General features: G+C 43.6%; 5 protein-coding genes across 5 annotated transcripts; 4 read left to right on the plus strand and 1 right to left on the minus strand.

Annotated features, from left to right (window-relative positions):
- Positions 1-3: 3 nt before the first annotated feature.
- BDB00DRAFT_929848 (dienelactone hydrolase) lies at positions 4-1,233 on the plus strand. Its single transcript, XM_053128982.1, has 6 exons — positions 4-126; positions 211-336; positions 427-518; positions 579-745; positions 817-867; positions 942-1,233. Exons 1-6 carry the CDS (start codon positions 37-39, stop codon positions 1,184-1,186), a joined length of 771 nt encoding a protein of 256 aa, XP_052978567.1. The 5' UTR covers positions 4-36; the 3' UTR covers positions 1,187-1,233.
- Position 1,234: 1 nt separating this feature from the next.
- Positions 1,235-4,485, minus strand: BDB00DRAFT_829219 (mediator of RNA polymerase II transcription subunit 1-domain-containing protein). The gene is made up of 12 exons (XM_053123927.1): positions 4,194-4,485; positions 3,747-4,068; positions 3,529-3,619; positions 3,355-3,438; positions 3,111-3,283; positions 2,878-3,035; positions 2,645-2,795; positions 2,376-2,569; positions 2,228-2,286; positions 2,006-2,170; positions 1,828-1,942; positions 1,235-1,751 (listed from the first exon to the last, which is right to left on the minus strand). The coding sequence occupies exons 1-12, from the start codon at positions 4,321-4,323 to the stop codon at positions 1,303-1,305; spliced, it is 2,091 nt and encodes a 696-aa protein (XP_052978568.1). The 5' UTR covers positions 4,324-4,485; the 3' UTR covers positions 1,235-1,302.
- Positions 4,486-5,342: 857 nt separating this feature from the next.
- BDB00DRAFT_441263 (uncharacterized protein) lies at positions 5,343-9,767 on the plus strand. Its single transcript, XM_053117406.1, has 11 exons — positions 5,343-7,304; positions 7,373-7,558; positions 7,629-7,814; positions 7,891-8,294; positions 8,363-8,533; positions 8,605-8,712; positions 8,789-8,887; positions 8,961-9,125; positions 9,190-9,351; positions 9,420-9,513; positions 9,570-9,767. Exons 1-11 carry the CDS (start codon positions 5,417-5,419, stop codon positions 9,716-9,718), a joined length of 3,612 nt encoding a protein of 1,203 aa, XP_052978569.1. The 5' UTR covers positions 5,343-5,416; the 3' UTR covers positions 9,719-9,767.
- A 1-nt stretch (position 9,768) lies between these two features.
- Positions 9,769-11,539, plus strand: BDB00DRAFT_829223 (uncharacterized protein). The gene is made up of 6 exons (XM_053123928.1): positions 9,769-9,946; positions 10,017-10,142; positions 10,217-10,519; positions 10,617-11,003; positions 11,073-11,194; positions 11,262-11,539. The coding sequence occupies exons 1-6, from the start codon at positions 9,923-9,925 to the stop codon at positions 11,431-11,433; spliced, it is 1,134 nt and encodes a 377-aa protein (XP_052978570.1). The 5' UTR covers positions 9,769-9,922; the 3' UTR covers positions 11,434-11,539.
- A 38-nt stretch (positions 11,540-11,577) lies between these two features.
- Positions 11,578-13,643, plus strand: BDB00DRAFT_441310 (fungal-specific transcription factor domain-containing protein). The gene is made up of 3 exons (XM_053117407.1): positions 11,578-13,051; positions 13,136-13,289; positions 13,351-13,643. Exons 1-3 carry the CDS (start codon positions 11,721-11,723, stop codon positions 13,357-13,359), a joined length of 1,494 nt encoding a protein of 497 aa, XP_052978571.1. The 5' UTR covers positions 11,578-11,720; the 3' UTR covers positions 13,360-13,643.
- Positions 13,644-14,423: the final 780 nt, after the last annotated feature.

Here is a 14,423-nt window from a genome sequence, read left to right on the forward strand (position 1 = left end):
CTTTTTTTTTTCCCGTTTATCTTTGCTAATTCAACCATGATTGCTGAAGCTGCCAAAAAACTACCATTCCAAGTATTCCCATTCAAGCCAAAGACCACCGCCAAGATCCCCGGCAGTGCTATTATTGTAAAGTCCTTCTTCCATGATAACTTTTTGTTTTTCTTTTCTTGTGAGAACGCGTTTAATAACATTTAGCACGTCCCCTTGTAGGTCTTGCAAGAGTGGTGGGGTGTTGATAACCAAATCAAGGCCCACGCGCAACACCTAGCTGATAGCACAGGAGCTTTTACAGTCGTTCCGGATCTATACAAAGGCAAACTTGGTTTGACAGCCGAGGTACAGTATAATTTCATTTGATAAGGTACCCATCGTCTTTCATATGGCAAAGTAAACGTTGTCTTCATACTGAGTTGTGGAACATGCTAGGAAGCAAGCCATCTCATGTCCAACTTGGATTGGCGCACTGCTATCGGCGAGTTAGCAGAATTGACCGACCAGCTCTATGCAGCAAAATACAGGTAAAACATATAGAAATGTTGAGGAGTCTGTTTTCTCATACAACGGGGTGTGTGTTATAGAGATATTGGCTCTATTGGCTTTTGTATGGGTGGTGGCCTCTCGTTGGCCTTGGCAAGTCGTATGGCCGATACAAAGAACCCTCTGAAAGCTGCGGTAACTTGCTACGGTACACCACCAGCAGACATATTTGACGTTCGCAACATCACAACCCTAACTGCAGTTCAAGGTACGCATAAGTTACTGCAGTCCCTCTGCACCATAATGCTTTAGTGCTTACGAAAAACGTTTATTGTGTAGGTCATTTTGGAGGCCGTGATACGATGGCTGGTTTCTCAGATCCTACTACTGGTACGTTGACGGTATCGCTCTTTCTAGGAGAACAACAGATAATTATTTTACTTACGCCTTGCTATAAAACGTAGCTGATGCATTGGAGTTCAATTTGAAAACCCACAATTTAAAGGACGTTGAGATTTTCCGCTATCCGGAACAAGGCCATGCCTTTTTGAATGACCTGGATTGGAATGTCGAGAAGCGCAAAGAACTAGGTTTTGTAAGCAAGGATATTGATCCAAAGACTGCTGAATCGGATGTGCGACGACTTGCTTGGACCAGAATCAGTAACTTTTTCATCCAAAATCTCGGAGGCAATGCCAGAATGGATTAAAAAAAAAGACCCAAGTAGTGTGGATTGTTTGTGTATATACATTAAGGTGTAAATGCAGTAATATAAAATACTTTAAATGGATGCTCGTAATGCCTGTTTTGTTTATTTTTTCACTGTTAATGCGGGAAGCTATCAAATTCTGTCCTGATACGCTTTTCGTAATGCTGTTGTGTTTGGGTTCTATCTTCATTGCGTGATCGTCTTAATCCAAGCCGTGATGTTTGGACAATGTAATCCATTTCAGGATGCTGTTCTATCCGCTTCCATAGCCATCGAACAAGGAGTGGGATGTTATATCCTGTTTGGATAACGCGTGTCATTTTGTCCTCGTCAAAGATGTCTGGCTGCCAGGCTAATCGGTGCATTGGATCACGTTCACCAGCAGAAGGAGGATCCAGCCGTACCACAGGTTTTGCTGGTGTATCTTTAGGAACTTCAATAGAGACTGACAGCAAGGCAAGACGGTCAGAGTGGGCAGAAGGTGGCAATGATAGGGTGAGATGTATCATTCCCGGAGCATCCACGCTCGCGACTTCAACATATAGCTTGTCGTCCGATTGACTCTCTACATAAGAACATCAGGTATGCAAAGTTTAGCGTATTGTTCTTGTAAAACTAAGATCCAAGTGAGCTTTTTTTACCTTCCAAAATCTGGTCAAGCGCAAGAACACGGTTTTTTTCAGATCCCTGCTGTTTGGCTTCGCCATTGAAGATACTTTGAAATAGTGTGTTGAACATTTGCTGCTGTCTTAGATACTAAAATACAGCGATGTCAGATTATCAAATTGTTAAAGCACACATATGTTGCGCTATTTTTACCTGCAAAATGTTGTGTAGTTGACGTGGATGGTTGAATGGGACTCGTGTTAAGATTTTGCCAGAGGTTGGTGATGACCGCATATACTTGTATACTTGTGTTGATGCATTCTCAAATTCAACGGTCCAGGTAGTGTCTGCGTTCAGAGATGACGCATTATCTTTGACCTATTAATGTATTAATGATCAACGTTAAATATGCACACGCTTTTTCTTACAACTTACCAACAGATCCTCCAGACAAGGTATATCAGAAGACGGCGTGTTTTCCACAACTGCAAAAGCTATTATAGTATAGAAGTAGATGCGATTATGAATATCCACATGACTGATTATGTTCGTTTCCCCACAACAACAAAAGAAGTAAACTTACAGTCATTGACCAGATCTGTAGCAATCATCAATTTTCGCACGATAGCATCAGCAGCGGGTATTGGCGGATCAAGCTTGGCAACAAATCGTACAGGGACCGGTGTCACGTTGGGATAGGTAGGCTTCATTTTGACGAATCGCATCGGCTGCATAAATTTTGGCCACGTTCGTTCCTTGACAATATCAAGATGCTCGCTATACATAGGGTCAATTCTAGACCACCTTTTTGCCCCCCACTCTTCTTGTAATTCACGTTTTTTCTATTATTACCCATTTTCCGATTCTTTGATATTATCGATCGATTCTTCGAGATCCACCATAAAATGTTTACGTTGTGTAGGGATGAAATATTGTGGCTGTTGGGACTCTTCAAATGATATCAATACTTTTGCGGTGTTTGACAGCAGCGGATGGTTCTCGTCTATTAATAAAAAAAATATCATTAGAGCTCAAATCCCTTTCTCTCTCTCATATGTTTGTCAGTCCCTTTTACTGATTTCTACCTTTTTCGATAGCTTCACCGACTGCTTCCCAATCACTTCCAAGGAAGAGCTCTTTACTGATCCAATATGAAATAGAAAGGCCCGGGTAATCCAGATGTTTGTTTGGTACACCATGTCCTTCCATTAGCACGCTGGCAACATCCTTGGATAAGAGCTGCCTATATATACATTGCATCAGTAATCAGCTGACAACATTCGCAAACACAAACACATATTCTTAAGCGCTTCCTTACATTTCTTGACTGTAAATCATCTGTAAATCTGCTATTAATCCGCGTAAGATCAAGAAAAAGTCGGTGGGTGCATATTTGACATTCATTTGATCGAGTAGCGCCAGCGCTCCTACGTTTCGCGAAAATACATCAAAGGTCTGCGACTGCATATTCTTTGCTAACAATTGGTCGACCTAGTTCAACACACACACACGACTTGTTAACAAAAATGAGATTTCTTTGAGGTAGTAGAAAGGAAACCCACTCTATCGTTTTGATCGCTTTGCAGATTGTCGGGTACATAGGTCACTTTGGTGCGAAGAACATGCCCTGCCTCGTCCAGAAATATCTACTTGATGCAAAAGAAAAGAAAATATCAGACATGGTAAGTCTTGTGTTGCCAATACAGAACTATCTAGACTATGGTATCAGATCATACGTCAACAACAATAGATGTTCCTCCCAAAGTAAATGTGGTGGTTTGTGCCCCTGATTCATTCCTTTGTGAAGCTTCCACAAAAGGCATCAAACTATAGCATTCGGTATGTGTCAATAAAATCCACCCGACGTAATGCACACGTCCCACAAACACGTCTGCGGGTTCAATACACCCTTCTTTCTCTTATCCCTCCCTTATTTTCGTTCCTGAACGCATACCCCAGCGAATGTGCCAGTCTTTCGAGTTTACGTGTTTGCACTGATAACTTGGATTCTTCGCGATCGTTCAACGATTGTTCCAATTGATCTTTGGTGTCTTTTAAAGTTTCTTTTACGCGCATTACTGTGTTTTCGAGCTGTGCTTGCTCTTTCAAGTGCGTCAAGTGTTTGCGAAATGCCGGATCGGCACCGGCACCCATCTTTTTTACGTCGCTGAGTACTTCTGTTTCAAACTGTGTACATATAGATCGAATGGAATCGATACAGGACGTAAATTGATGTCGTACGTTATCCAGATTGGCAGGCCCCAAAGCATGTACTTCTACTCGCAAACATTATTGAATCATTGTTTCTATTAGCCAATAACTTTGATTTATTGATTATCACGAACAATTGAAAAAAGAAGAAACCCTACAAAGGGGGTCTAGTGATTCTTTTCGTGATTACCATTAGCTACTGAAGGCGGTTGAGGCGTCTTTTTTAAAGCAGACCATTGCTTTTCCAGATCGGAAAAAAGATGTTGAATGCCATAGACCGATGAGCTGATTGAGTTTTTTAAATCAGTCGCTTTTTGCATTATAGGACTTGATTCAAGAGAAGGAGCAAAAAGAAGAGCAAAGCAAAAGCGCGTCGTCGTTGTCTCGAACGACTTTGGCAGTATCTCCGAAGGGTGCAAGAGCGATGAGCACTCCCATCAATAAAATAGTTACAAAGAAAACCAGTCTTGACTATCTATCAACGTTTAGCGCAAAGATAATTTTAAATGTTTCTTAACCGTAGCCTACATATTACATTATGTGATATTAAATACGATACATCATTTACTTTCTGTCAAATAATCAACACAATGTACAACTTCAGTTCGCAGCACAATAACTCTGTAGAAGGTCTGAAAAGCTCAAGGTAAGCTTTTTTCAACCTGTTCTCTGCATTCTGATGCTCGCACTCGAAGTCAGGGTTATTGTCCTGCTCCTGCTACGTTCTCTTCAATGGTGATTTCTACCTTCGCAAAAAGACGATGATATCCAGAAGCCGACTTACTATATGACTAAAAAAACTGGTCTAACTACAAGTGGAAGCGGATTTACTGGAAGCATTGCTAGCGGATAGGGATTGTGTGAAAGCAATGAAAGACCGTATGTTTCTGTAGTAGAAGGCAAAAAAATAGGTAACGGCGCTAAATAATTGGCATGAATAGTGGATAAACAGGAATATACAAGGGAAGCAAAAATACACATTACCATTCAAAGCCGCTTCCCTCTCGAGAATCATGTTCTCCTCTTTCCTGTTGTCCACGTCAAAGTACCTTTTAACCGTTACACATTCTTCCTATTTCTTTTGCTGATTGAACATGAAAAACGATACAACGGTAGTATGGGCAGTACCCTACTTAAGGCTGCCATTACTAAAAGCACTGTCAAGTAAAGTTTCATAACAATGCGCAATATGATGGGTAAACAAGCCAATTAATTGCTTTGACAGCATATAACTAATTTTAAACCGGGCGTAGCGTGGCAACTTTTTATGCGCTGTGTCAATGCCAAAGGCCGTGTGTCACGCTGGTACTTTAAGATATGCAATTCCCGACTTAATTCATAAAGACACAGGCGGTGCCCTAAAATCGCTATTTCTGTACCTCTTTGAAAGGGTTGATGAGCACAGTAGCATAAATGGCGTACGGAAGTAGCAGTAACGGTGATGAATTACCACAACGAAATGGCAGTTACACTTCTTCGTACATGATTTCAACCGACAATGGCAACAGTTTCGACGAACCATACTCTGACAACGTTGACGAACGAATCCACAGCCTGCGCAAATCGATTCGAGAGCAAACCATTCTACTTTCAGTTCTAGACAGCAATGCCAGGGTCGATGACCGTGGTGGCGACACCATTGACGACCTGAAAACAAAAATACGTAGAGTTTGTAAAGAATTCAAAACGGCTCGGTCGTCTAGTAATCAGCAACAAGCGTGGATTCGATACGAGCTCAATATGCGACGACTGCAAGACCTGACTGATGAAGGGCGCGCGCTGAAAAAGGAAATCGATTATTTGGTTGACACAGGCTTACAAAACGTACAAGCCGAGCTCGTTGTTGAAACTGATCGTCTCGCGAGACTGGAACTTGAACTGGCCCGGATCAGGAACTCGGATGGTGACCCTGTCCGTGCAAAGGCACATGCCATGATTGCTTCCAAACTGAATGCGCCCCTGGCAAACGATGTGAATAACGCACAATTGGAAGGCAACGCTCAGGAACGCAGGCAGCATATAGATAATATCACCCATGGCATTGAACGACTACAGCAAGATGCACGACAAGTACTACAACTCGATTTGCCAGTCATGGATACGTACCTGGACCTAAACCGGAAGCAGAACCGCGACCGTCAAATGTTTGAAAAGGGGTTGTTCGTTTCTGAACAACTCGCTCGATTTATTGATACGGTCGAAAGCGATACCAGCAATAACACCAATAGTGATTCAGCTATGTTAGCAACATCACCACTCAGCTATCACCAACCGAAACCTAAATCTGCGCCTACAATTGTCGGTGTGGACGAAGATTACATTTCGTACAACCCTTCAGCACATCCTCCCCCGGTCCCAACAACTCAACGGCCAGGGTCGCCCCGCTCAGCCGTCGATATCAAGGCAGAGGCTCAACGACGGATAGAGCAACGACGACTCTTGTTTGTCAACAAATACAACCAGCAACGATCAAGCGAAAATCTGAGACGCTCTTCGACAAAGTCTGACGATTCCAATATCAGCCAAGACGAAAAGGCGGCTCAAGAACGATTACGTAAAGCTGAAACAGAGGCGAGGGAACGGTTGCAGAATGCACGAGAGCAGCGTGCCAAAGCACGGCAAGAGATAGAAGAAAAGCGAAAACAGGAAGCCGCTGCACGAGAAAGCAGACAGCGCGAGCAAGAGCAACAACGTCAATGGGAAGAAGAGCAGATGCGAAAAGAGCAAGAGGCCCGGGCGAAAAAACGGAGGAAAGAAGAGGCAGAGGCTTTGGAACGCCGAAGAAAAGAAATCGAGGAACATGAAAGGCGCGAACGCGAAGTAGCGCTCAAGCGAGAAGAGGAAGAAAAGGCAGCTGAAGAAGCACGTTTGCAAAGGATAAGGCAGGCAGCAGAACGTGCGGCTAGAGAAAAACGGCTTCGTCAAGAAGAGGTTGAACGAAAGGAACGTGAACGAGAAGCCGCTAGGACTGAGGCTGAAAATCGTCGTCGTGAATGGCTCGAAACTGAAGAGAACCGCCGAAAACAAAAAGAAGCTGCCAAACGAGAACAAGAAGAGCGAGAACAAAAGGAAAAAGAGGAGGAAGAGCGACGGAAGCAACAAGTAGTTGAGGAGCAGCGTCGTAAACAGCAAGAAGAAGAGGCTATAGCGGCAGCGGCTGCACAGGCAGAGGCAGAGGCAAAAGCTAAAGCAGAGGCAGAAGCAGCAATGCAAATTGAACCACCACAAGTTACTGCGCAACAAACTGCAGGAACCAGTGGATATGGCGTGGACATTGAAGACGAAGTCGATTTCAGCACCAGTACGTATGCTGCATGGATGATTTGCCTTGAGCATAGAATTTGGAGTCTTACAAAGCAAAAAAAAAAGTTTACAGGGTCAAATCATTGTATGAGTATCGCGGTGCTCGTAGTGACGATTTGTCGTTCGGTGAAGATGAAATTATCAAGGCTCATCCACACAAGGAAAGTCAAAGCGATTGGTGGTATGGAACGTCCCTGTCAACCAAGCAGGTTGGCTTTTTCCCCAGGGCTTATGTGGAAATCGTTGAAGAAGGTACAATCCCACAACCAACTTTTCCTTGAAGCGAAGCGATAGCTAATGTTGATGGCTTAAAAAAAACTAGCTTTCCGTGTCCGTGCATTGTATGAGTTTGTAAAAACTCGAGAAGATGATCTGGCGTTTGCCGAAAATGAAATTATTGTGGTTCAGCCGTTCCAAGATGATGGTAGTGATTGGTGGTATGGAACAAGCGAGGATAGCGGTAATGCCGGCTACTTTCCAAAATCCTATGTTGATATTATCAATCCAGGTAAGATATTCGGCTTAGCATCAATGAAACCATATTAGAGCAACAGTTTTTTAAACATGTGTATATACAACTATAGGAGTACCATCCATACAGTTGTCTGAAGCAGCTGCTGTTACCAGCCCGGTAACTTCACAGCCAACTGATGTACAAGACGAACCACAGCGTGGCATGTCAGCGCCAAACACACCAATCATGAAGAAAGAAACATTGACTGTCAGTCGAACAGAGACTGGCAGACGACGAAGAGCTACCAGTAACGTTGGTATTCCTGGCAGTAACGATGTGCCTATTGGCAGAGCCCGTGCCATGTCTGTCCCAACGTCGCGACCCACGAGCCCCGGACTACTGACTTGGGCAAGCACAATGGAGAAAACGGAACTTGAAGCAATCCCAGCAGAAGAGCGCAAGCGTCAAGAGACGATATTCGAGCTAATAGCCACAGAAAAAACTTATCTACGAGATCTTCAACTTGTCGTCAGCGTAAGTAGCGCTGGACACGCTTCTACTGACCATCAAAGAACATTACTGATTTTTTGTCACAAAAACAGGTGTTTTATGCAGATTCAGGCAAATACTTGACGCGAGATGAGCAAGACGTGGTTTTCTCAAACATTGACGAGCTGTTACTATGCAACACGGCACTGTTAAGCGATCTAGAATCTAGGCAACAGGAATCTGCCGGCGTGATTTCTAATATTGGCGACGTTTTTCTTAAGCATGTATGTTTTTTTTTTATTTGGCAGACGAGAAATATTAGAAAAGAGTATTTACATTAGAGATGGTGTACTAGGCCGAAAATCTCAATTGTTATTCCACATATTGTCGAAACCAATCGTTTGCAAGCAGGTTCTTGCAGGATAAGAGGCAGCAGGATCAGTGGTTCGACGTGTTCCTAAAGGTATTTGTTTTGTTTGTTTTATTAAAGTGGCAATTTAACATTTAATAACATGCTCAATTATTATTGTACATAATAGACGGCACAATCTCGACCGGAATGTCGCTCCTTGGATTTATCCCATTTTCTTCTGGAGCCCATGCAACGTATAACCCGATACCCACTATTACTTCAAAATGTAAGGCAATCTTTTAATATACACACGCATACTACTCTTATAATAACTAATTATTATCTTCTCTACTACCCAGATCCTTCAAGCTACACCGAAAAGACACCCAGACTATGGTGTATTACGATCTGCGCTTTTCAAAGCCGAAGCGATCTTACAACATGTAAACGAGGAAACGAGGCGATATGAAAATTCGCAGAAGATGCGAGAGCTCAGTCGTTTACTTGACATGGAACACTATGGTGTAAGTTAAAAAAATTCTAGAAAGCATTTTACTCATGTCTGTATGCTAATTATGCATAAATTAGCGATTGGATGTTTCTTCGCGAGAATTTGTCATGGAAGGTGTTTTGTACAAGGCAAAGAGTGGTCGAAAGCTCCACGGATACTTATTCAATGATATCTTGATTCTCACCGAGCCGTTGAAAGCTCTTAGTTCAGAAGGGTACCTCTATCGACTCTACAAAGAGGTAAGTATATTTTTAACGATAGTATACACTGCATGTCTGAACTGATTTGGCTTTTTTTTAAACTTTAGCCGATGAGTGTTGACATGATTACCGTACGGCAGCAACACCAAAACCTGTCGTTAAAAGCCTCATTCACTAGTAGCACTAGTAGCAGCTCGACAGGTATATTATAACAACCCAATAGACGGATGATTTTTAATACTAACTTTGTAATATAGACGATAATGCGTTCCAAATCGTTTATGGATCGCATGTTATTGGCGTGAAAGCATCGTCCGCTAGCCAGAAACGACAATGGATAAGCCAAATCCAGCATTTCAGTGCTCTGCAATCAACAATACAACGACAACAAAGTACATTTTACTAGAAAATGTGTTTTAGATACCACAAACGTTGTTCATTAAACTTAATTATGCATTTGATAATTGTGTATGCGAGTCTATTCTTTATTTTTTGTGCATGGTGCCTGAAACAATGCGTTGCTCGAACTGGATGCCGGGCTACAAAATTTCTTTTGCAGGTGCCGCAAAGACCGAGAACTTTTTTCTAAGGCAAAAGCCTTTTGACAACAATGGCATTCAAGTTTAACTTTTCTGTAAATATCTCAGTACTATAACAATCGCCCATCCGTTAGCCATTCTAAACGATACATATTACTTCGTTAGAACGATGATTTAGATCTCGACGACGTAGATCAAAATTCCACCGAGCAGATCGATTCATCGTTGGGCGATCTGTCATTGGAAGAGAGTGCGACGCAGAAAGTACCCTGTAGCGAATACGATATCAAGGTTCTTGCATTATCAATATATGTTTGTGCTATACTTTCAAGTATAGCTTATATGCTTACATTTGAGTTGAATAGGCGTGTGTGTTACCCACTCTCCTCCAAGCCGATATCCTTGATATACCCAAGGTTGACACACCGTTATACAAGCGAACACTGGCCGACGTCAAATTCCAGATGGCCGAGCAGGATACGCTGTTGAATGGGGACGCCGATAATGAAGATGGGAAAGTGGTAGAAATGCTCAATCTCAACAGTAACAGCGATCTGGTCCGCGGTGTGTATGAGGGTGGATTCAAGACGTGGGAATGCTCGCTTGATTTGGTAGAGTACCTTTCACAGCTGCCAAAGGATCAGATTACTGGCAAGCGAGTTCTTGAGGTAAGGGTTGTAGTACATCCGTCATTCATAAAGGAAGATGACTAGAAAGCGCATTGGATAAATAACGAAAATTAATGCCTGTTCATGTTGCTGATAGCTCGGGTGTGGATCTGCTTTACCTTCACTGCTACTGCTTGCAAAAGATCCCAGCAATCACGTCGACGTTCAGGATTACAACGACCAAGTGATCCGATACATCACAATCCCCAACATTCTTTTGAACACAGTATTAACGGTTCAAGAATCAGCAGCGCCAGCAGAAGATGTAGAATCATCAGACGAAAATGAAGAGGAGGAAGAGGAAAGTGCATCATCTGATGATGATGAGGAAGAAGAAGGCGAAGATGGATTAAAAGACCAGATAATCGGCGAAAATGTCACCTGTGATGCGGAAGCGGAGCTTCCTGCTGATAAGGTCCCTGATATGTTGCAACGCATTACAGAACGCACAAGAGCATTCGTGGGCGATTGGAGCGGATTACCGGTATGTTTGCATAGGAATGATAACGCGAGGCTAGGATGCAACGTAACAGCTAATAATACATGGCTGTAGTCATTGGTACAAGATACAAAATACGACATGATTGTTACTTCTGAGACAATCTACTCCGAGGAAGCATTGCCTGCCTTGGTTGAAGCCGTTCAAAAGACGCTCAAAAAGCCGGATGGTGTATGGTAAGCAACAGAGTCATGCCGGGAAATGGAAAGAAAACGTTTAGAGCTAATAGTGGATTCATTATAGCTATGTTGCTGCCAAGACGATCTACTTTGGCGTCGGTGGCGGCATTCTACCATTCTGCGACTTGCTGGATAAGTCAAAAGATGCGGATGGCGATAAGTTTAAGGTTGACAAGGTGTTTGAAAGCGAAAGCACTGTCAAACGCGAGATATTACGATTGAAATGGGACCTGTAACAATAGAAAATGAAAGAAGAACTGCCATGCTAAAAAAAAACTTGGCTGGACACATGCCTGTATAATTAAAATTCCTACCTTACACACACGCACGCAGTAACACCTCCCTCTTTTCTCATTGAGCCCAACGCTCACTGACCACTGTTTCACTTTATCTTTCTTGGTCATTTTGTATATTCTTTCAAGTTAATGCAGCCCTGTTCCATCATTTCAACTGCTCATTGCACATTTTTGCTTCCCTTTCTTGCCCAGCACCGCTACAACGACTCTTGATTTGAATGTCATAAATGTACGAATCGCCACCACCACTCAAGTTCCCTTCGCTCGCCATTTTACGCAGATTGACTCGAAGCATTTTAAGCGAATTGTCGAGCGAAGAAATTGAAGTCCTGCACAGTAAACGAGGTAACCTCGTTTTCAAACAATTTGGCAGCGGTGCCGGCGGCGCCCCTAGTAAGCGAAAGCCAAAGGTCACGAACGCTTGCCAAAACTGCAAAAAGAGCAAAACCGGCTGCGACGGATATTTGCCTTGCGAAAATTGTAGTAAACGGTCAAAACTATGCGAGTATCCACCTGGCGTTACCCCTCAACCAAAACTGGTTTCTGCGATTGGCACGAGTGGCGCTGCTCCAGTTGACCCGATAACAAAGACAGCAACTACTAAAACTACAACACAACCCCTGCCAACGCCCACGGAACCATCCGAACTCAACCCCGTGTCGCACGACGATATGCTTCCACCACCACCTCCTCCTCCACAACCTGCTTTTGTCATCGGTCGCTTCAGCGCACAGCAACAACAGCAGCTACCACCGCCACCAACACAACAACACTACTTTCCGGTTCCAGAGGCCGTTACCTTGGTGACTGAGAACAATGTCAATAACGCCACAAGCCCGCCTTCATCATTACAGCGCCAAGCATGCACGGACCGCTACGGCCATTTCACAGGCGACACTACATTTTTCATCCCACAGCAATCCGCACGACTACCTGCTGGGCCGTCGTCGACCTTTCCACAACGTCCAGAAACACCTCAGTTTTTGTCGGCTGACATCCAGACATCGCTTATTGACACCTTTTATGCACACGCTAATCCGTTTTTCCCTGCCATTATGAACAAAGCCCAGATGTTGGCTGAGCTCAACTTGCTGCGCACAGACCAGCCTTCTCAATTGTCCCAGCTCTTTTTTCATGCTGTTTTCTCTCGGGCTGCAAGCTTGACATCCGGCGAAGATTTTGTGCAACAAGATACGCCCGAAAGGAAAACCTGGTCTTCTATCAGCGATGCATTAATTGCATCGGCGTTCGAAGCGCGTGATGATTACCTCGAATCGCCACATATCAGCACTCTATTGGCGCTTGTCATCATTGCCAATCATTATGAACACAACAAACTCGCCAAAAACCTGCGTAGAGCCTGGATGCTGATTGGCGACGCTGGACGACTGGCGATCGACATGGGCTTACATCGAGCATCACGGTTACTACTGCATCCGGATGGCGAGGGCGATGTCTCGACACAGATGTGTATCCGAGCCTTTTGGGCTGTATGTGTTTCAGAGCGAACAATGAGTATCACATACGGTCGGCCATCCATGTTTGATGATAAAGACATGTATGCTATTTTTATTTATTTTTTTCTCAAAGATCCTGCACTTTTATTTGAAGAATGGAATGTTAATTCGCATTTATTAAATAGCGATGTTCCACCACCGAAATGCCTGCCCGAGGATGACGAACAAACCCAAAACTGGGTTGAAAGCTTACGACAGCTAGTTACGATGAGCAACATTGCCTGTCGGATTATGAGGTTCAATTATTCGGCACAGACACAGTTCTCCGGTGCTTTCAGGGTAATACATCAATGCTACGTCTCGAATAGGAAAAAGTAGTAAATATTAAATTTATCTTGAGTTTAGGTGAATGCTGCTGTATCAACAATAGATTGCTGGATGTGCTCAGAAAGTGATGATGATTTGGAAGATCGACTATTGCTAGGGATTGAGACCAGCGATCCACGTAAAAGGTTGAACGATTTGGAGGCGCTCTATTTCTATTCAAATCTGATCCAGCTCCACAAGCCGTTCATGCGTCAGGATGCGAGTACCAAAGGCAATGATTCGACAAGGCCATCCTTTGTAATTTGTCACTTGGCCGCTGTTGCGATCAGTCACATTGCTCATACAACTCCCGTCACTGAGCTAGCCGATATCTGCAAATCACCACCGACATTATACGCTATTGTCAAGGCCCTGCAGATTCACCTGGATAATGCATCGCATTTTGAGTCGGACAGAACGATTGCTTTTAGCGAAATATCATTTGAACGAACTCTATCGCAATTGCGGAAATTGCCAGTCATTATTCGTCACGGGGACGACTCGTCATTGCTCACCGAAACGCTCAATCATTTAGAACAAAGGTACTATCAGCGACCTAATGCCATCGTTGCTGGCTATTTGATCTCACGGCGTGCGGATTCACCCGTACTCACACTGTGCTCAAACGGAACATCAGCAACATCGGTCTCATCTGTCGAGGGAGCAACAACGTCTGCATCAAGCAATAATAGCTACCACCAAAATCCAATACTATCTTCGTCTTTGTCATCATCACCAGGAATGTATAAACAGCAGCGTCAGCAACAAGCAAATGATTGGGGTAGGGCATCCATCACTTTTGTCAACGTCGACCCTGCTATGAAAAATTCAACACTGAGAAAACGGCGGTTTCGAGAAACGAATATCAAAAAAGCTACTACATCATCCTCACTATCATCATCTTCATCCGTATCATCATCTAAATCATCTAATCAGAAAGTCCAGTCAACAGAGAAACACCAACAGCATCAGCGCCAGCGTACCGAACCTACAATATCATCACTAACACCAGCAAGCAACACCATCGACATTCACTCTCATCAGTATCACCAACAACAGCCAACACCTCCACAACCACAGGCCGGAACACCGCTTTATATCAATGAC

The sequence above is a fragment of the Zychaea mexicana genome (genome assembly GCF_025766255.1).
Source record: "Zychaea mexicana strain RSA 1403 chromosome Unknown BDB00scaffold_49, whole genome shotgun sequence".
NCBI classification, from domain to species: Eukaryota; Fungi; Mucoromycota; class Mucoromycetes; order Mucorales; family Lichtheimiaceae; genus Zychaea; species Zychaea mexicana.

What these genes read in the sequence shown, in the direction of transcription:
- BDB00DRAFT_929848 (XM_053128982.1), top strand. Translation starts at nt 37, where the DNA reads ATGATTGCTGAAGCTGCCAAAAAACTACCATTCCAAGTATTCCCATTC. An exon ending in TCCCCGGCAGTGCTATTATT is followed by an intron (nt 127 to 210) that starts GTAAAGTCCTTC and finishes GTCCCCTTGTAG; the next exon opens with GTCTTGCAAGAGTGGTGGGG. An exon ending in AACCCTAACTGCAGTTCAAG is followed by an intron (nt 746 to 816) that starts GTACGCATAAGT and finishes TTTATTGTGTAG; the next exon opens with GTCATTTTGGAGGCCGTGAT.
- BDB00DRAFT_829219 (XM_053123927.1), bottom strand. Translation starts at nt 4,323, where the DNA reads ATGCAAAAAGCGACTGATTTAAAAAACTCAATCAGCTCATCGGTCTAT. An exon ending in GAACATCTATTGTTGTTGAC is followed by an intron (nt 3,439 to 3,528) that starts GTATGATCTGAT and finishes TGCATCAAGTAG; the next exon opens with ATATTTCTGGACGAGGCAGG. An exon ending in ATCAAAGAATCGGAAAATGG is followed by an intron (nt 2,570 to 2,644) that starts GTAATAATAGAA and finishes CCCTATGTATAG; the next exon opens with CGAGCATCTTGATATTGTCA.
- BDB00DRAFT_441263 (XM_053117406.1), top strand. Translation starts at nt 5,417, where the DNA reads ATGGCGTACGGAAGTAGCAGTAACGGTGATGAATTACCACAACGAAAT. An exon ending in TGTTGATATTATCAATCCAG is followed by an intron (nt 7,815 to 7,890) that starts GTAAGATATTCG and finishes ATACAACTATAG; the next exon opens with GAGTACCATCCATACAGTTG. An exon ending in ATCTTCAACTTGTCGTCAGC is followed by an intron (nt 8,295 to 8,362) that starts GTAAGTAGCGCT and finishes TCACAAAAACAG; the next exon opens with GTGTTTTATGCAGATTCAGG.
- BDB00DRAFT_829223 (XM_053123928.1), top strand. Translation starts at nt 9,923, where the DNA reads ATGGCATTCAAGTTTAACTTTTCT. An exon ending in CTGGCAAGCGAGTTCTTGAG is followed by an intron (nt 10,520 to 10,616) that starts GTAAGGGTTGTA and finishes TGTTGCTGATAG; the next exon opens with CTCGGGTGTGGATCTGCTTT. An exon ending in GCGATTGGAGCGGATTACCG is followed by an intron (nt 11,004 to 11,072) that starts GTATGTTTGCAT and finishes ACATGGCTGTAG; the next exon opens with TCATTGGTACAAGATACAAA.
- BDB00DRAFT_441310 (XM_053117407.1), top strand. Translation starts at nt 11,721, where the DNA reads ATGTACGAATCGCCACCACCACTCAAGTTCCCTTCGCTCGCCATTTTA. An exon ending in ATGTTTGATGATAAAGACAT is followed by an intron (nt 13,052 to 13,135) that starts GTATGCTATTTT and finishes TTTATTAAATAG; the next exon opens with CGATGTTCCACCACCGAAAT.